The sequence below is a fragment of the Phalacrocorax carbo genome, chromosome 6, assembly GCF_963921805.1.
Source record: "Phalacrocorax carbo chromosome 6, bPhaCar2.1, whole genome shotgun sequence".
NCBI classification, from domain to species: Eukaryota; Metazoa; Chordata; class Aves; order Suliformes; family Phalacrocoracidae; genus Phalacrocorax; species Phalacrocorax carbo.
Window position 1 is genome coordinate 61,038,550 of NC_087518.1, and position 20,429 is coordinate 61,058,978.

A 20,429-nucleotide genomic window follows, 5' to 3' on the forward strand; every position below is an offset into this window, starting at 1 on the left:
GGGCGGCGGCCGCAGGGGATGCTGGGAGGGAAATGGCGGCGCCGCAGCCGGCGCCGGGGCGATGTGCCTACTTCGTGGAGAGGAAGAAGCGCTTCTGCAAGATGATCCCGGCTCCTGGGAGGCGGTTCTGCGGGGAGCACGGGCAGCAGGAGGTACCGGGCCTCTCCGGGCGGGGCAGCAGGGCCCCTTCCCCGGCTGGGAAGGCGGGCTTGGGGGGCCCAGGGAGCCCTGGATTCCCCGAGGAGGGGCAGCGGGAGGCCCCGGCGGGCCCGGGGGTCTCGTCCGCCTCAGCCGGCACCTACTGCCGCAGGGCAGGTAGTGCCTGCGCCTTCCGTGGAGGCCCGGGGTGGGGTAAGGTCGCTAGTGCAGCCCAGCAGTCATGCTGCCATTACGTTATAAGCTTGTTCTTTTAGGATCCATTTAAGTATTAAATTCTTGCCTCAGTTGCTCCGTTCCGGTTAATCCACCTACATCAGAATAGATGTTTTATGAAACTCGGGTATTCCTCAGCAGTTTTTCTGAAACAGGAACACTGAATGAGTGCTGAAGTGTTGTCTGAAACTTTCCTTTTATAACTAGGAAGAAAATGGCAGAAAAAGAATTCCGTGTCCTCTTGATCCAAAACAGTAAGTATATGTAAATGCTTTTCCTATTCTTTGTCAGAGTGTGTGTGATAAATGCTGTTACTTACTTTTCTTTCCATTTGGATTTTAGCACTGTATATGAAGACCAACTACAAAAACACTTAAAAAAATGTAATTCAAGAGAGAAGCCAAAGCCAGTAAGTGCAGTGTAAATTCAGCGCTACTTCCTCTCAGATTTAAGACCCTAAACATTACAGCTCTGCAGAGAATTTATTGTGCTGACAGCTGCTGTGAACTGGAGGACAGCAGACTTAGCAAGCACTTCAGCAAGGGCAGTTATGCAGCTGAATAAGTACTTGCTGAAATGGAACTCACGTTCCACTCTCTTCCTTCCATATCACTGTAGTTCGGTACAAGTTTTCAGTTTTCTTAGTTGAAAATGAAATCGCTGAATTAATCTTTCTTCAGAAAGATTCTCTGAGATCAGCCTCTCACAATGCCATTCGTGTTAGAGGCTTGGTGAGAGATTGTCCTCAGAAAGCAAAACTAGCAGGGAGGCCCTAGGCGTTTTCCTGCCGCTGGCAGTCTGCTGCCCTAGCCAACTGCGTGCTTCACTCAAGCCAGCAGTGAAGTACGGAAAGCTAGGCTGACAGTTGCAGCCGGTGCTGAGGGAAGGAATAGGGTATATGTCTCAACAGCTGTTTCAAGAAGACAGAAGATGGCTTCTTTATTGTCTGCCTTTCTGCCTTATTGATATTGCATCCTTAGTATTACCTGGGAAACCTTAAAATGGTCCCTGGGATTAGTCTAGAAAGCATTGACAGCTTAACACTTATGAACGTGTTCAATCTTGTCAAAATGTGTCAAAACAGTCATTTCTGCCAGGGATCCAGGATCAGACTATAGAAAAAAATGTACTTGGAATATCTTCTTTTGCAGTGGATTCCCATTGCTAGGTACCTTATGATAAAAACACTGGGGAATTTAGCTTTTTGCTTCCTGATAGTTAACAGAATCAGATGTCTTTTCTTTTGATTTTTAAAGGTCTACTTTGTTCAAGATATTAATGCAGGTTTAAAAGATGTAGCAGAAATACCAGAAAAACAAGTGAGTACATTTATTTGATCTAAAGCTCAGTGCCTACATAACATGTTGCAATTGATTCTATCAATAGATAGAATTGCTTCCTGGTACAAGCCAGGATGCTGTTGCCTGCCTTGGCCACTTGGGCACACTGCTGGCTCAGCATGATCCAGCAGTGCCCAGGTGGCCAAGGAGGCCACCAGCCCCCGGGCTTGTGTCAGCCCTGGTGTGGCCAGCAGGGGCAGGGCAGGGATGGGGCCCCTGTGCTCGGCCCTGGGGAGGCCCCACCTCGAGTGCTGGGCTCAGGTTTGGGCCCCTCGGGACAAGAAGGGCCTGGAGGGGCTGGAGCGTGTCCAGAGAAGGGCAGCGGGGCTGGGGCAGGGTCTGGAGCACAAGTGTGCTGGGGGGCGGCTGAGGGGGCTGGCGGGGTTTAGCCTGGAGAAGGGGGGGCTGAGGGGAGCCCTTCTCGCTCTCTGCAGCTGCCTGAGAGGGGCTGGAGCGAGGGGGGGGCTGGTCTCTACACCCACGTTACTAATGACAGGACAAGAGGAAACGGCCTCAAGCTGCGTCAGGGGAGGCTTAGATGGATATGAGGAAAAAAGTCTTCCCTGCAAGAGTGGTCGGGCCCTGGCACAGGCTGCCCAGAGAGGTGGGGAGTCACCGTCCCTGGGGGTGTTAAAAAACATGCAGAAGTGGCACTTGGGGACATGGTTTAGGAGGCCTGGGCATGTTGGGTTGGAGGTTGGACTTGATGATCCTGGAGGTTTTTCCCAACCTTAATGACTCGGTGATTCTATGAATTTATTGTATAACTAAAGAACTAGCAAAAATAAAACTTTCTTGTATTTATGGGTGGTGCTTTTTTTTCCTTAAAAAGGTGTCTATCTCTTCTCTATCCAAAGAAGAGCTGGAGAACTTAATTATCAAGTTGAAAAAAACAAGTAATGGTGAGCTTACTTAATACTGAAAATGAGATGTTTTAAATTGAATTGATTAAATATTGTTATTTTTGTTATTTTGTAAATATTGTTAGATATCTGTGAAAATGTGAGACATTTGGCATGAAACACATCTGAAGTAATTATCATCAGGATGTGGGCAGTCCTCCAATAGCTAAACTTTACTTAGAAGAATAAACTAGATTGACAGTGACAGAACACTGATCTTGTGTTCATATAGTTAATTTCCCTTCCTTTTCTGTTTTTTGTTTCCCACTCAGATATCACTACAGATAACAATATGGCTCTGTTATGAACATGTGATGATAGATTTATGCTCCCAACAGACTATTCTGTTAGTGCTACAAATTGAGCTCATGTCTGACTATTGTAATGTGTGTGTTACAAAACCAGAAAGTCTTGAAACTGGAAACCTATACCTAAAAAGTTTTCCGTTTGCATGCAGGCTTGGAACTTCACCTTGAAGAACAAATACTGTCCCACCAGGCTTTACAAGAAGCCTTAAATGACCCAAAAAATGGGGAATCTGCTTTCAAACACTTGAAACAACAGGTATGGTCACTGCTTTACTGATAGCTATAGATGCTTTTAAACGTGGAATTCTGCTGCTGTAAATGCGAGTGACTGTGCATGCAAAATGCTAGTCACTTCGTGTAGAGGAAATCTGGTATGTTCTATAACTCTCTGCTCTTCAAATAATAGCATATATATAACCTTTGAATGGCTGCTTTAAGTGTTAGTAACAAAACGTTATTAGGATACTGAAATAAATTACAAATTGTGTGTTGTTCTTCTGAATTTTTACTTATTTTATATTAACTCATAATAAATCTCAGCTACAAAAGGTAAAATGTTGTATTTGCTAAGAAGCAAAAGGAATTTTTGCTTTTTCTATAAGAGCTGATACTAGATTTCCTGGTTGTGTAACAGATGCATAAAAAGGATTGGAGAGCCTGAGTTTACCTTCTGCCTTTTTAATGTATATTGAGCAGCAGGAATTTTGAGAGATGGATTGCATTCTGTAGCAAAACAGTAAGTTTCGGAAAGAAAACTTGAAAAGTGAGAAATGCCTGCTTTCTGCACTTTCTTCCGGTGCGCTGCTTTCCTTTCCTACATATTACAAAATGTGGGACTGCAGCAGAGAGAGAGGGCTCTGCAGGCACTGATGCTTCACAGAAAATCCAGTACAGTCCCTGTATTTTGGATGTGGTTACTTTGAGAAGCTGCTGAGGACAACATAATATGTGCCTGCTCCAAAAAATCCATTCCAAAAAATTCTGGGTGGAGTTCTGTGAGCAGCAGCAGAAGGGCACAGTGATGCTGCCTAGCCAGAATTCATAATCCCTTTCCTCTGTACACAGAAGATCTTTTCCCTAATCCCTCATGGAAGGGAAGGCTCGAAAAAAGCCTTCTGCAGTTTGAAGCAATCATTTTTCTATCAGGCATTACAATACACAGTGTGTATATTTGCTTGGTTTGTAAATAATCTTTTGATGTTTGTAGGCTTCTATTCTAGGTAACATGGAAAAATTACATTTACTTGGTCCCGGAAGATGTTTTGTTGAGTTTGGAGCTGGGCGGGGAAAGCTGTCTCACTGGGTCGATATCGCCTTACAGAATGTTGAAAATGTTCAGTTTTTGCTTGTGGAAAGGGCAACTACAAGATTCAAGGTAAGAGAGGATATTGTTACAGTAGCGGAGTATAATTTTTAAACTGTGGTCATTGAAGCTTTTAGTACTCGCTTTTTATCTTCAAAAATAACATAAAGCCTTTGAAATGTTAGAAGGTTTGGAAGTGACTGCCTTCATTCCATACTTAGCTGATAGCAAATTTGTTAGCAGAAAACCCTGGCGTCTAATGTTGGAAATGTGCAGATGTTATCTTGACAGGACAAGTCCAGCATTAATACCGGGAGCAAAATTATAATTATTGGTGGCCAGCCCTACTTAATGATCTTGTTCTGTTTATACAGGTGGATGGAAAACACAAAAGGAGAGATTCTGTATTTGAAAGGCTTCAAGTTGATATTCAACACTTATGTTTAAGTAAGTTCCCTCTTGGCTTGCATAATTTTGAACTCCAGTATTCAAAATCTAAAATTAAGCCTCAATTTCAGATCAGTTTGTGTGCAGCATGCTTAAATGTACTTGGCTTTGAAGATTACTCTCAGCAGTTGCTTAGACACGTTAATGCTGTGTGTATACACATATATTTACACACACATATATATATTAAATGGGGGCTTTAAATTTTCTGCTTTATACGTTTACAGGACGTTATTGTAGGTGAGAAATACTGAAACAAAAACTTCTAAAAAGGCTTTTTAGGACTTGCAGGATGAAACACCTTTGCATTGTTTGTTTTAGCTGTGCAGAAGGAAGCAAGTCATGCATATCATTGATATGCTCTGTATGTCACCACTGTAGAATTCGTGGGAACACCTGTCATCAGGAGATGCGTTAATGTCACATTTACATTTCATAGGCAGTATAGAAAGGCTAAAATGGTTAAACAGATAAATGTAACCATCTTAGCCTAAATGCAAAATCCTGTATTCCTAATACTTCATTTTAATAAAAGGCAAAGTATTTACATTAGTACTTAGCTGGAGCTAATACCTGGCCCGCAGATAATTCTGTTAAGCAAAATCAGTCCAGTGTTCTCTGGTAATCATTCTACTGCTGTGTAGTAGTGTTGCTTCATATTGCTTCATAACAGCATGAAAATACATTCTTTGCCTTTGGACAAGGTTGAGTTGTTTAAGAAAAAGAAGAATATGCTTCTCAGCCACAGCATCTGATTCTCTTCATTTGTTTTAGAAAAACTCTCCTTTTAATAGCTTATAACTCTGTGTACAGACTACTGTATTTTTAGTAGTGGTAAATATTTATTTCTTTTTTCAGGTGTGCAGGTGTTATATTATCCAGAAAAAAATATTGCCCCAACTATAATAATAGAGGTTCTGGGGTTATTGTGGATGTGTGTGTTTATTTTCTTTTTTCCCCCCCCGCTCCAGATAAGGTACCTATTTTGGAGAAGAAAAAACTACCAGTGGTAGGAATTGGGAAGCATTTGTGTGGTGCTGCGACAGGTACGAGTTATCTGTGGGTTCACTGCAGAAAGTTAGGATACTAAATACTACAGTCTGAACGGACTGATGTCCCAAACTGCCCTTTTAAGCTTTTCTTGCCCTCTAACCCTTTGTTGGTAAATGTAGCAATTACATTCTAAGTTGAGTTCGGTGGAATAGTAAATGGATAATAAATTCCAGGCTACTTTAGACAGAAGTAAAACTTTTCTTGTTTTCTATAGAGTACAGAAAGATTAGTGTATGCGGGTGTAGGTCATCTATGTGTAAACTGTTGAAAATAAATTTTTTTTTTAACACAGTTACCTCTCCTCTGAAATATTTTCCTTTCTAAATTTGATTTGGCTGCCTGAATATGTATCCCAAGCAAACAGATGAGCAGAATGTGTTTCTGTCCTGATAATTTTCAACTAACTTTTTCTAATGTCATGTGTCCGCTAAGTAGAGAAAGACATCTCAAATATGACATATAGGTGCTGCTACAAAGATGACGCAGTTAAGCATTTAGGAAGTACATGTACATATAAAATAGATTGCGTCCTAGATATCAAACTTGTAGAGCACTTACTTGCATGTTTTACAGGGAGGAGATCCTCCTACAATATGCCAGTTTGTTAACCGAAGTATTTGAAATTCACTTGTGTGGAACAAATATTCAAGAGGATAAGCCCATAGTAGCTCCAGAGGTCTCTTAATACTCATTTAGCATTTAGGGTTTTCATGGTTTCAAAGCATGCTTGTAATTTTTAGTTATCCTTAAAGTTGCTTTTTGGCTTAGTTTGTAATGTACCCTTTTATTATTCTCAGTGGGAAGTACATTCCCAACCATGATAGAGCCTGTGTAAATAATGGCATGGTGTTCACCGCTATTTTTTTGGGGGGGTGTATCTGTTTTTTTCCCAGATCTTGCTTTGAGATGTCTGGTTGAAAGTTATACAACTTGCTGCGATGGAGAAAGTGAAGAGCCTGCACCAAAACGCTCTAGGAATGACAAGACAGAGGTGGCTCCTAACAGTTCTGCCAATACTGAAAGCAACAAAGACGACTGTAAGCCTGTAGCTGGAATTGTTATTGCGCTGTGCTGCCATCACAAGTGTGACTGGACACATTATGTAGGCAGAGAGTTCTTTAAATCAGTAGGACTTGGACCAGTAGAATTTCATTATTTTCAGAGAATGAGTAGCTGGGCCACTTGTGGCATGCGAGAAACCACAACCAAAGCCTCTACAAGTGACGAACGTGAGGATCAAACTAACATCACAGAGGAACATGAGCACACATTCAGCAAGACAGAGAGTGATTCTGATACTTTACAAGGGTATGTCATTTTTTCATTTTCCTAGCAAATGGACTCCTGCAGAAAAGCAAAATTAATGTAGAGTGGTATATGAAATTGTTTTGGGTCCTCAAAATGACTCATTTATCAAATGCTTTAATTACTAAATTTATAAAAATATTCTACTTTAAAACAAACAATTTTCATGGACATATGTTTCAAAATATTTAAACAGTCATGCTGGCCTGAATTGAAATGAACTTAGTGATTTCAGTAGTTTTTCTAAGCTTAACTACTAATGTTAATTAACAACACTCTTCTTCTGGCATATGTTGTTCCTCTTCCTCCTCTTTGTGAAACTAGGATACTTACTGTTGAAGAACGAAAGGAGATAGGTTGCCTCTGTAAACGGCTGATTGATCATGGACGGATTGAATATTTACAACAACGAGGATACAAGGCTGCACTACAGTATTATACAGAGTCTGCTGTGTCCTTGGAGAATGTCCTGTTGACAGCTGTCCCAAGTCCATCTTGGATACCAGAGCCAACTACATGACAGGAGATAGATTTGGCATTGGTAGGGAAAAGAAAAACTATAAAACTTATCTGCATTTTTTTAAAAAGCTAATTATTGCATACAAAAAACACCCCAAAACTCTTTTAGCCTTTCCTATACCCAGGAAAGGTCTTATATTTCCTAGTTTCACTGGGAATTACAAATATGCAAACCAGTTCTCATCAGTGGAAAAATAAAATCCCTAAGAATATTTGAAACCTGTTGTACGCCTCTTTGTTAGGAAGAAGTATACTTGATCTTTTCTTCTGTTCACAGTTACGTTCTTTATTCGTTAGCATTTATGATAGGAGAAGGACCAGAAGTACAACTTTCCAGACTTCCTGAAAGACAATGGATTAAAATAAGGGAAGTTAACATACTTTATTTTCCCTTTGAAGTTCAGGATAGCTTTGTATATCCTCTTAAATTATTTAAGTAGGCCTAGGTAATTCCATCAGCCCATGCTGCTACGGGAACTGTTAAGGAAGAAAACTTGTTTGTAAACTGTCATCGTGATATAATTTTGCCAATTTGATCATTCATGAAATAGTGAGAAGAAAAAAGCTGGCTTAGCGTTCTGAATCAAGAGCATTTCAGTCATTCCTTTTTTTAAGCCTTCACAATATATAGAACGAATATCAGAGAGAACGTTTTATATCTGTGGTGAATTAAGTTCTTACTGCAAGTAACAGCTGCCACCTGCACATGTGTTCAAAAGTGCGTATTTTTGGTCTCTTACTGCAACCTTTAAGCTGTTTGCTTTGAGACTGCTAACAGCATGTTTTTGTCATAGTGATTTAGAGATGGGATGAAACTGTGGGGGTGTTTTGTTCAGGCAACTGCATTTTCTATCTGGGAAAGCAGGCTGTGAAAAACATCTCTTTATCAGGTGTTGATAATTCATTGCTAAAAAATGTTGTATGTTGGGAACATAGGCATCTCACCCTTACATCCTCCTCAGGGAGTCGCCGTCTGGACAACATCCAAAAATAGGGAAAGTTGAGCTTCATGAGACAAATGGTGCTGGAAGAGCTACACTATGTAAACTCTGGTTAAATTGCAAATGCAAGAGACAGTCATCAACTTGAGTTATCCAGGCTGTAGGTAACTCAGGCACATGTATTCCAATGTTCCATGGTCCCAGTATGTTCCTACTAGAACAGATGCTGTTTGTGTGAAGACCTAATGTGCCAAATCCAGACAAAAGTGTCCCTGCCCTCAGTAAAAATCTGTTTACAGATTTTTGGAAAATATTAATCATTTATTAAGAAGATTATTCATGTTTCATTTGTATATATATCCTAGCGTTCTTTATCCTTGCCTTCCTCCCTGTATTACAGAGGGATTAGAATTCATTAAAAAATCCATACCTGTTCTCTTGAGTGACTCCTGGATATACATGTGCATGAATTCAATGCCAAACATTTCCCGTTGCTCCTCCTCTTCTGTGTTCTCACATGGAGGGAGCGTTACCTCTAACTCCAGCGGGTTGTCTCTGAAGTTGACAAATCTGACAGTTCACCAGAAAAGGTTACTCTTGCAATAGGTTTTGTCCAGGGAGAACAACTCTTTAGATTCCTCAAACAGTATTTTGAGCAAAGCAAGTCTTTTCTTATACTAAATGCACCACTATATTAGTAGTATTAAAAGAAGATGCCTTATAATAACAGTAGCTGATTGTGATGGGGGAAAACATTGCAGTCCTTGTCATTTTTTCTTCAGGTTTTCACCCCATTGTCAGCCTTATTAAGCTTCCACCAACAGCTGAGTTGAACAGCTGAGAACAAGAGTGCAAATGCCTGCATCCTCCCAGCTTTGCAAGGCAACAGCCAGCCCTGTCTCCCTCCGTTCTTAGTCCATCCCTGGGCCTATGCTTGTATATATTTGTCTAAAAAGGTGCTGCTTCTTCCAAGACATCTGAAAACAGGAATTATCTTATTGGGTTAGATGTGATTTATTTAGACTAGCATTCTTGTGCTAAAATGGACAGCATCCAGTAATGCAAATGAAAATGTAAACAACAGGAGAGTTTCTGTCACAGGATACAAAATAATATTTCCGATTCTACCCATTAAAAATTTACATTCATTCTCTATTTTTTCAAATCGTTTCATCCATCTCCCTGTACCTAATCCTTTTTAATTCTGAATGTGTGACTTTTCAGTGCCAAAGTTCTACTTTTTGTCATTTTTATGCCTGTTGCATTTTTTTCCTCCTAGCTCCTGCCTTTAGAGAGGGATAGAAAAGGCCAACTAGAAATGGGCATTTGGACCTTTCAGAAATGAGAAAATGTAGCACAGAGCTTCCTTTTACATTTGGGACTGTAACTATCACAGCTTACTTCTAAATGAGTTGTGCTACGCGAAGCTGTCTTGACCAGATCCTCAGCTGTTGCGAATCTATGTAATTATGCTGATTTATATAGCATTGTGTTCCTCTGTACAACTGTGGACATGCCTTTCCTCTTCCATTTCCCGAGCATCACTCTATGATACACAACTCAAGGGAGGCTTTAAATCTTAGTATTTTTATTTGTATTTCTGTTGCTTTTTCTTACCTCAGACTTGCCATGCTCTTCATACAAGCTGGAATATCCCTAAGTTTGTTGTTGCTAAGAACAAGAGTACTAAGATTTTTCATATTACCAATGGTTTCTGGCAAAGAGTTTATCTCATTCCTTTGGAGCCATAAGGTGTGGAGATTTTCCATTCTGTAAAACAGGTATTCGTGCAATCAATCAAGATTTAGAAAATTAATCTTATTGATATAAAGTAATTGATACATTCTTACAGCCACATAAGGGACTCGCATAAAGAATACAACAATTCTCAAAGAAAACCCCATATCCAAGATAATCACCTAACCTCTAGTTGAAAATGTCATTGGCAAGAAATATTTAACTTGATACTGAATTTATTGTTTGTGGAATGGCTTATTCCAGCTCACCCAAAATATCACATCAGAGCTGATAAATCTTAAGTTTGCAGGGAGGTTAACATTAAAATCATATTTTGAAGTAGAATTTAATAATTAGAATTTCAGTGTTACAGAATCGAGACTAAGATGTGAGCTTTGAGGTTTATTTACCTGTCAATTGCATCAGGAAGCTTCTGGAGTTTATTCCCCCCCATATCTAACCATTCTAGATTTGGCATGTTGAGAAGAGCTGAAGGGATGGTAGTAAACTGATTCATGCACAAATCTATGTGTGAAAGCTTCTTTAAATCACTGAGCTGAAAAGAAAAGGAGATTCCATGCAAGTTTGTGTAGCTGTTTGATACTGCCAGTGCAGTAATAATGCTGACTGAAAAAAAAAAAACAGTTTGAAAACATTGCAATGCATTTTGGAGTTAGCCAACACAGAATGGTTTCTGATATTACCCAACAGTTACAGTGCTCCCCAGCAAGGCAGGTAGGTTTGAAACCAATTGGGCAGAAGAACTTTATCTCCCACGCAGTAGTGAGTGCCCTAACTGCTGACAAGCTGAGTGCCATGGCTACAACGCAGATATACCCCAAGCCTTGAGAAGAAAAGGATTTTTCAAGACACAGTTGTCCTTAGTATTTCATACTCAGCGGTGCTTCTCCATGCAATATGCCATTTTTCATTAGTCAAATATTTCAATTTCTATGGATCAAATTGCACGGACTGTATTTTAGAGAGAACCTAGACGCTTTCATTGTTGTGAAGCCTACTACTATAGCAAGACATCCTAAAAATTAAACATGGCATCATTCAGTATTACACACCTCAGCCCTTTGTAAAAGCTCCTGAAGGCATGACTCGCCAATGTTCAAGTGATGCAAAGATGTTCTGTTGCAAATCAGTCCAACTGTCTAAACACTGAACGCCACTCAGGTACACATCACCACAGCTTCACTGTGTTCACATCACGGTCTCAACAGGACAGAACTATGTATGTACAGGACAGTGCTGTGAGCTGTTAATTTAAAAGCTATCACTCTACACCATGTAACCAGTATCTGCACAGATTTTGTAAATTCTAGATTCTGATTCATCGTGTATATTTTCATTTGAATTGCTATTGTTAGGTATTTCTGTTTGGACTCACTCAGTTTTGCAGGGCACTGATTGCTGTCAACTATTGCCACTACTGTTTTTTTAAATAAATTAGAACAAGTAAACAGTTACATACTTCCCATCTCTAAGAGAGTGATACATAGAGATGCAAATCTCTTCACGTTTAGGTCAGTCGAAATTAAATCACTTGTTTTTATTCTCTCTTAATTGCTTTCAGCAGCTCAGAACAACATTCATTCAACGCTTTGTGCAGAGGCAGTTGTATAAATCACACAAACCCTTTCACAGCGAGCAGCTCTGGTAAAGACGCTTACAGCTGTGTCTTGGCGCATGGTATACGTTTGTATTCTCACCCATGAAAGGGAGCTTCTCTGCTAAGGTGTCAGATCCTCAGTGAGGTAAATCAGTGAAGACCTTCAGCCTAAACAAATTAACATCAAGTGTATCACTGTCCTGTATGCACTACCAAGTCATTTATCTGCACAAAATAAAGACTGGCTCCTTCAACTACTCAGGTATATGTACACCCTTCTCATGTGGCTTCAGTTTGACTAGTCACACAAATATTGTTCGCGTAGGTGTTTCTGTGGAGTAGCTGTGAAATCAGAATATCAAAGCAAATCTAAAAACATGGAGTGCAATGTTTAATGATAACGGCTTTTGGATAAATTCAAAATGTGCATTAAACAAAACAAAAGAGTCTGTCAAAACCTGAGGAGGAAGATCACAGATGCTCCTGTTGACAGCCAGTTCCAATCTTTCCAGGCTGACGCAGTTACTTATTTCCTTAGGAACAGACTTTATTCTGTTGTAACTGAGAAGCAGCTCTTGAAGGCGAGTCAGCTGGCCTGCGGAGGGCACAAATCAGAAATGATAAATGGCCACGTTCATTCCATTTGAAATACAGTATTACTTCCTTTGTGTTACACTGTTATAGAAGTGCTCTGTGTTCTCTCTTAAAAAAAAAAAGATTCACTGAAATTCAAAGAGTAGGACTTCAAGACTCTTCAGTACAGAAAACTGCACTCTAGTTGAATGCCACAAAAAACCCCAAAAACTTAATAAAAAAAACCACCCAGAAACCTTACAAACATAGGATACAGAACCCCAGCCTGGCGGGGGCTGGCAGGGCCCTCTGGAGCTCACCCCGTCCCACCCCTGCTGGAGCAGGCACCCCCAGAGCAGGGGCACAGGGCCGCGTCCAGGCGGGGGGTGAATGTCTCCAGGGAAGGGACCCCACAGCCTCTCTGGGCAGCCTGTGCCCCTGCTCTGGCACCCGCACAGGGAAGGGGTTTGTCCTCATGTTCAGGGGGAACTTCCCGTGTTCCAGCTTGTGCCCGTCGCCCCTTGGCCTGGCGTTGGGCACTAGTGAAAAGAGCCTAGTCCCATTCATCCATCCACCCACCCACCCACCCACCTTTTTCCTTTTATAGGGGATCCATGGTTTTAAGATCTCTATCTCACTGTCAGATTAAAATAATCTTTTTTCTAACTACTCAATGGGATTATTAGACAGGCAAAGTACACAAAAATGGCATGTTTGTGTAAGATTGATTTTCTTAGAAAAGCAGCTTAAATAAAAGAAAGCACAGCTCACCAATTTCTTTAGGTACACTTTCAATTGAGTTCCGGGATAGATCGAGAACAAGAAGATTGTGAAATCTTCCAATGAACTGAGGAATTTTCTGCAAACTAGTTCTGTGAAGCTGCCACTCCTGGAGATGGACTAATTTCAGTAAGCACGAAGGTAGTGTCTACGGCAAGAAATATGAACCAGAAGAAATTCAGTTTAGTATACAACAAGAATACGGGCTTAGGTAGAAGTTTTATTTGAAACAGTTAAAAATTTTATGATGAAAAAAAAGAAATCTTTCCTTTTTCTCAAGCTATACTGTAACATCCCAAAACGAACACCATCAATGTGGGTCATTCTGACCACAGATTTAACCTGCCCACTTTTTGCTCCCAGGATTTACGTCTGCACTACTGTCATTGCTTGAAAAGCCCCAGGCTTGCTTTTGTTTGTTTCTTGTTTTTTTTTTTTAAACAAACCAGTACAACTGAAGATGAAACCGCTATAAATAGCTTTTTGCATCGAAATGGTGATCTAAATTGTATTTCCTCTTCTGTTAAGAAAACAGTGAGCATCTAAGAGCAGAAGAGCTGAGGGACAGAGAAAACTATGATGTCTGTATGCCAGGGGTTCTGCACCGGGAACACTGGCCTATGGACCACCAGGGTATTGCTGGGTGTGGCTGTCACTCTCCGGCCTCAACACGGGCTAATTCTTTCCACTTCATAGGAACTGGCATCTGCATTTCTGTGTCGCTCTGAACAGACCGTTAGCTTCCGCTCTGTTGTTGATTCTACAGTTAGCCGCTTCCCCCCACACATTAGAAACAACAATAGTAGTATTCGGGGAATCTAGTGGCTCATTTTCACTCTTAGAAAGAGAAAGTAAAAAACAGAAATATTTTCACGCACCTAAGCACAGAGGGTGTTCACCTTGATATATTTAAGTAGTTCTGGTGTGCTAATGTTAAACGAGGATTTATGTAATTAAACTCATAATTTGCAGTGTAAATAATTTCTAATGCAGAAAGCATTTTGGCTTGTTTTTGCAGAGTAACGCTTAATATTCAGGACTAAAAAAAATCAGCTTGCTTTTACGCTTTCACAACAGTGTGTCTTAATTCATTGTTCGCAAAGCACACAGCGAGCACTTCATAGATTAAATATAGTACAACTGTGAGCGTAAAGTTGTAAATAGTAGTTTTCTAATGCATCAGTCATTCAATCCAAGCAACATTCATCCCTATCAACGCTACCTTCCATTCTTCTTCCTCTATCCTTAAAATTGCTCTTCCACCTTCATTAATCACTTTTTCCTTGAGCTTTGCTAAAGCAGCTCTCTCCTCCCAGACAAGTAGTAGCCTACAAGGGAAAGAAGAGCTGTCAGTGGTGCAGCAATGAATGCAGGCAATAATTACTATCCACTCGATTTTCCAGAACAGAGAGACAGTAGCCTTTTTTGGACGTTGAACAACATTTATTAGATCTGGATGCTAAATATGCTATCGGTTTGAGAGAAGACACAAAGTAATGTTTGGCTGAGGTAATTTATAGGAATTCTGTTTTACAGTTCTTCAAATTTACAGTCAGAAGGAAGACATAACTTCATTCACTGTCAACATGTTGCAGCCGGGCAACAGAATATAAAATCATGTGAAATTAAGTTCCGAAGCCATTAATTTTGAAGCAGTCTCCTCAAAAGAAAGCCCTCAGTTCCACCAAATGTCAGTGCAATCAAAACAGGTCACTCAGCTAGGGATCCTTCTAGCTTGATTTCCAAAGGGGACTTAAACAACAACTATGAAAATTGGGGTAATTCTCTTTCTTTATGTATTTTCCATTAGTAAATTCTGAATTTGTTATTCAATTTCAAACACTTCTGACAAATTAGAAGGGTTCCAAAAATAGAATGCTAAATTTCTTCACGTTTCTTGAAATTGCTGGCCAGACAGAAGACCAAGCGACCCTGTTAATGCCTCCATTGAGAAGAAAGCAAAACAAATTAAATCTCCACTGATTGGAATATCCACACAGGAGAGGATTTTAATGTCTGAATTCAGGGGATTTAATTTATATGCTAATATTTTTATCACAGAACATGATTCTTGGTTTGACCTGAGCATATTGCTAGATTCTAACCAGAAGGAATTCTGCTGGAGTAACGACTAAAGAATTAGACTCTGGATGAGTTTGAAAAGACCGATGATAGTTTCCTAAGACGTAACATATAGACTAGCTTTTCACATACTTAAAGATCTACAATTTACCTACCTTCCTGCACACCTCTGTCTGAATTCCTTTTCTCTCTGTAATTCTTCATTTATCTTGTGTATTCTCACTTCCCAAAGTGTCTTCACAGCAGTGAACGTTCCAACGCAAACTGCAGTTTCGGCCATGACCCTTACATATTCAGGTTCAGTCACAGGAATCGGACTGTGAATTTCAGGCTCAATGCATCAGCGCACGGATCAGCTACCAGATGGGGACAGTGATGTGACAACTAAAATACTGCAATACCCACTTGATTATATTATTAAATTTAGTTAATGTTTAGAACTGACAGGGATTTTACCAACTGATCTTCTCTTTATAAAAATAGATAATTGTTAAATTTTCTTATAATAAGAAATGGTATTCTTGTAGTCTCTCGGCATTCTTAGTCAGTGAACAACTGCTCTCTCAGTTCCTTTCAATGGTAGGCTGAGAACTGATCATAATTATCAGATGCAGATATAAGCATTCATTGCCCTCCCAGGAAGAAATGAAGCTGTTACCTGCAATTTAAGGCAGTTAAATCCCAGTAGCTGCATCCTGGCAGCTACCTGGTATAAACACTTGTAACGAAAGGTGCTTTGCACCTTACAGAAACTGAACTGTTGCTGGAAATAAAGTAGTATACTTTATTTGCATTCATTTTCTTCTTCATTATAATATATAGTTAGTAATGCATTACCTTCAAGAAAAGGTTTTTTAAATTCTTCAGATCTCTCTCTGAATTTTCTTGTGGACCTGCTGCGTGTCAGGATCCACACTGGAAAAATAATTCAGCCTAGAGTTTTGAAGTTATCTATTCCTTAGTGAGATAATTAATACATATTTTCCTGAAGAGCAGCAAAGCAGGATACTCAGTCATCCTAATCAGTGCATCCCTCTAAAAAGCATTCTTATTGCCATTTTTGTAGCCATTTGGGGAAGGTGTTGGTTTTTTTTAAAAAATAAACTGGAGCCAAGATATTGATATTCAGATAAGCTTGGGGGGCTAAACTTTGTGCCAACAGCAGCGTACTCTGAACAGTGATGATTTGACTGCCCCCCTTCAAACGTTTTACTAATTAGTGCAGGGACAAGTAAGAAAAATGTCTTACACATCCATTCCAACTGAAGAAGTGAGGATAACTTACTTTGAAACAAGTGGGTAGAAAACAACGTAAGTGGAATTCCAGGTCTTCTCGTACATACATTTCCCTACAATCATTGCTGCAGGTCTGTCTTTTAGAGCAATCTTTTCTATCATACTTATTCCATTATAGTTTTGTGTTGCATGGATACACCACAATCGCTTGGTGAACATTTTGTGTTCAAACTGCCAATCATTGTATTTTATATTTACCACGTCTTTTGCTAACGCAGTAATTTGTAAAGCCTCGTTATACTGAAATCACAAATTCAAAAAGGCATAGGCAACAAATAATAAGAAATATAGATTGTCAGGACTGGTTCCTGTTGTAAAGACAGCATAAAATCAAATTATAATGCTTGAATAAAGAAGAATCTGGTTCAATACTTTTAATATTACGGATTCTTAACGGATGCTGTTTGTTAAGGAAAAATGGCAGGATTTGACAGGTGACACAAATGGCAACCACAGTGTGGCACAATGCAGTCTGGCATTTGGGTTCCTAAAAAGGGATTGAATTTTTTCCTGTAAAGAGAGGCTTGTATCCTCTTTCCCTCCCCCCATAAATGTGATCACATTTACTAGTTTGAAGGATTAACGTCTCTTTCAGCAGTCCTCACTGTAATTATCTTTCCCACTCCTCATCCCGATATGCAACAATAATGACTATGACATTGTCACAGAGGCTTTTTGCTCTGATTAGCAGTTACAATATAAATGGCTTTATTTTTCAGGATTAAACTTCTACTGAGATAAAGTGATTTACCTGATCTACCATTCTTGTTGTTTAGAGGCATTTTTTGAACTATAAGCCTTTTTAGGTAGAAAATTAGAAATCTTTTCATATAAATTGTGCAGAAAAGAGACGTTGCAGTGCAAATCTCTAAAGAGATATTTGTTAATACTTGCACTACTGAACCCAGTATTGGACTATGCAGTCAAAACCATACTTGTTTACAGTAAAGCTTACACTGGGCTACTGCCTTTTGCTGTGGAAAGCATATTATTCAATAAACATTGTTTTAGAACAATAAAATATGAAAGAGGGCCTAAGTATATGACTTTGTTTCCAAAGAGTTTTAATTAAATAACAGGGACTACCATCAAAAGCTTCTTGTTCATAGATCTTATTATTTGTCAGGAAAATAAAAACCATAATAATCATGCCACCACTGCCAACAATTCAGAAGTGAATTCCCAAGGGCGGCTATAAAACAACCGCAAATTTACTCCCAAGTAATCAGATCTCCCAACAACTTCCCCTCCAAGCATCTGAGACTTTAACAACTTACCTCAATTATTTGGTTGTTTTCAAGGATTTTCTGTGACTCATTGCTTTCTGGGCAAGAGCAGAGATAAATTACAGATCTTGTCTGTACTACCAAAACCATTTAGAACTCTCACTCAGACTCCAATGCAATGTCAGTCTAGTTCTAATTTTAACCTATGCTGAGAATAGAAGGTATCACATGAGGCACTTCTGCAAAACCCCCAAGCATTCCCCACTCCTGATGTCTTCCCAGTTTGCTGAACATGACTGGACTCCCACAAGCTCCTGGACTCCCATTAACAAAATTGCAAACAAAAAGAACAAAGGAGTACTTGTTGTGCTCCACAATGAAAAATAGGCTAGTTTTGAACTCAAAATGACAATGACTTGCTTTAGTCATGTTTCTCTGAAAGATAACTGAGCTTCAAGGCGCTACTAAATAGCACCATTGACTAGTTAGACTAGAAAAAGTATAATGTCACTAAGTATTTTACTCATTACTTTTGCCCACGCTGAAGAATCTCTTGTTGAAGAACTTCAGTGCAGATTACCAAAGCCCAGACAGAAAAGTAATCTTTACCAGAATGTGCAGAGGGGTTACTACTCACCCCTTTGCATGCTTCCGATCATGAAATATTTTTAACATTCTATTTCCTCAAAGGGCCCTTGGAGAAGATAAAAGGAGAAAACTCTGTCAGAATCTTTTTCTTCGATCAAATGCAAGGACGACAGCAATAATCACAGGTGACTATTTGAGGCAGAAGCCATAAAACTGGATAATTCTAACAAATTCTTGCACTGGATCATAAAATGTGAAGATGACAATTTAAAACTACCACTCATTTGGTTATAAGCCTCTTTCAGTAGAAATATTATTTCCTCATTATTAGCCTGATTCTAGCATCACCACATAGAACTTTATGACCAAAAAAATGCTCCCCAGTCCGTGACCAACCAACTACCGGAACACCAATATCTATTTAAAAAGACACTGACCGCTTTAGCTTTCAAGCTTCTAAGCTTTTTTAATCTATTTTTTTTAAGTTATGCAAAAGCAAAAATTATCCAACAGGTTCTTTGGTATAGGTATTTCTTCTTTCAGTTTTGGTATAGATTCAACCCCCTCAGTGTTTTTTAATCAGTTTTTTTCTTGATCTAAAAAAGACATAAATAAGAACCTAACTACTTAATTTCCTCCTCTTTAAAAGAGACAGATAATTAGAACCAAGAAAAAAAATAACCTTCCCTTTTATTAGAGTTTTGAGAAGCAAAGAAATTTCAGGCTCCTTGTGTAGGCAAAATTATTCTGTCTCAAATATTTCAAAATCACTATTGCTTTCTATCATACACTTATATTTCCTCGATTTATTTTCTCCATGGTCATCAGATTAAAAAATGTACTATTCAGACTAAGCCCTTACCACAACAATATACGTGTAGGAAAGCAGCCTTTAGGCTGTGTTCTTTTGGCAGTCTCGAGTGCAGTAGGTTCTTTAAGATAAGAAGAAATAGAAGTTTGAGTCACCTGTACAGGATCGCCTGCATAAAATTGACAAATAGAAACAATATTACTACAATTCTTTGTGGCTTTTATTTTTTTTATTAGGAATAAATAAATCTGATAAAAATGAAATAGGTGATAAGCAAGATATATTAGTCAAACTTTGCAAGAAATGACCTATATATAAAAGACCCTTATACCACAATAGAAATATAAATAGCACCATACATGTATACTCCCACGCTCCCTCCCCTACATTACCAGCTTTCCCCTTGCTCGGTCTCAGCATCAAGGAGAGCAGAGATTCTACCTCTGGTAGCTTCTGTCTTGCATCTTCACAGCTAAATGCAAGAGACTGCTTTGGTCTACAATTTTGGACAATGCTCCTGTGGAAGCAGTTTTTGATATATCTAAAGAAAGGAGAGGAAGTCCATTTGCCTCACAAATTAATTTTTAAGGCCATGTAACTGTCTTTTCTTGGGTCTGTTTTCAACTTATGTTTCACAAAGGATTTATATCCAACAGTTCTCTTCATACCTCCCATTAAATAACCAGTGCAATCCTCATTATCTGTTTAGTTTACCTTAAAGCCACTTAACTGTTGTCTGTTCTGAAGGCATTAACTTGAACCTAGTCATGTGCCTCGTATCCGGTTTATAAAGTCCTTATCTCACATAGTATTTTTTAATATTAATTCTTTGTTGTACCTAATTAATCTGTCATCGGAACATCAATGATACAAGGTGATGCAAGCTTTTAGAACACGTTCTGCTTACCGTTGGGCTCACCTAAAGACAGAATAACAAATGAGATCCTCCTTTTTTTATCCCCCGCCCCTTTTTTTTTTAAACAGACAGATACTTTCTATAATAAACAAAAATAACTGGGAAGTGTTTAAGGACTGTAACTACCTCCATCCTATAAAAATACATTATATTCTAGAGAGTATTAAGGCCACGATAGTTATCAATAAATGTTATCAGTAAGTGTTTTAATAAATATAGCCTCTTCATTTAAAATTTGATAGAGTACCTGTGCAAGTAATTGCCAGGAAAAAGTGGGCTAGCAAAAGACTTGAGAGATTTACTCAGTTAAAC

General features: G+C 39.2%; 2 protein-coding genes across 5 annotated transcripts; one reads left to right on the plus strand and one right to left on the minus strand.

Annotated features, from left to right (window-relative positions):
- The first annotated feature begins 1 nt into the window (after position 1).
- Positions 2-7,768, plus strand: TRMT13 (tRNA methyltransferase 13 homolog). 2 transcript variants are annotated; one of them, XM_064455583.1, is made up of 11 exons: positions 2-152; positions 580-626; positions 715-781; positions 1,629-1,691; positions 2,545-2,614; positions 3,072-3,178; positions 4,130-4,297; positions 4,600-4,672; positions 5,644-5,718; positions 6,619-7,033; positions 7,355-7,768. In XM_064455583.1, the coding sequence occupies exons 1-11, from the start codon at positions 33-35 to the stop codon at positions 7,548-7,550; spliced, it is 1,401 nt and encodes a 466-aa protein (XP_064311653.1). In that variant the 5' UTR covers positions 2-32; the 3' UTR covers positions 7,551-7,768. The 2 variants fall into 2 exon arrangements, with proteins under 2 accessions (XP_064311653.1, XP_064311654.1); XM_064455584.1 differs by lacking the exon at positions 7,355-7,768 and having other exon boundaries at positions 6,619-6,762; positions 6,888-7,028.
- Positions 7,132-20,315, minus strand: LRRC39 (leucine rich repeat containing 39). Of its 3 annotated transcripts, none has more exons than XM_064455593.1 (10): positions 19,253-20,315; positions 18,440-18,496; positions 17,854-17,900; positions 15,436-15,636; positions 14,421-14,526; positions 13,190-13,346; positions 12,304-12,440; positions 10,638-10,783; positions 10,108-10,260; positions 7,132-9,060 (listed from the first exon to the last, which is right to left on the minus strand). In XM_064455593.1, the coding sequence occupies exons 4-10, from the start codon at positions 15,558-15,560 to the stop codon at positions 8,862-8,864; spliced, it is 1,023 nt and encodes a 340-aa protein (XP_064311663.1). In that variant the 5' UTR covers positions 15,561-15,636; positions 17,854-17,900; positions 18,440-18,496; positions 19,253-20,315; the 3' UTR covers positions 7,132-8,861. The 3 variants fall into 3 exon arrangements, with proteins under 3 accessions (XP_064311663.1, XP_009498795.2, XP_064311662.1); XM_009500500.2 differs by having other exon boundaries at positions 7,132-7,891; positions 8,921-9,060; positions 15,436-17,900; XM_064455592.1 differs by having other exon boundaries at positions 15,436-17,900.
- Positions 20,316-20,429: the final 114 nt, after the last annotated feature.

Excerpts from the sequence above, each read along its gene's own strand:
- TRMT13 (XM_064455583.1), top strand. The coding sequence starts at position 33 with ATGGCGGCGCCGCAGCCGGCGCCGGGGCGATGTGCCTACTTCGTGGAG. Across the intron at positions 153-579 it reads GGGAGCACGGGCAGCAGGAG|GAAGAAAATGGCAGAAAAAG; the intron begins GTACCGGGCCTC and ends TTTTATAACTAG. Across the intron at positions 4,298-4,599 it reads GGGCAACTACAAGATTCAAG|GTGGATGGAAAACACAAAAG; the intron begins GTAAGAGAGGAT and ends CTGTTTATACAG.
- LRRC39 (XM_064455593.1), bottom strand. The coding sequence starts at position 15,560 with ATGGCCGAAACTGCAGTTTGCGTTGGAACGTTCACTGCTGTGAAGACA. Across the intron at positions 14,527-15,435 it reads AGACAGAGGTGTGCAGGAAG|GCTACTACTTGTCTGGGAGG; the intron begins GTAGGTAAATTG and ends TTTCCCTTGTAG. Across the intron at positions 13,347-14,420 it reads TAGAGGAAGAAGAATGGAAG|ACACTACCTTCGTGCTTACT; the intron begins GTAGCGTTGATA and ends TTCTTGCCGTAG.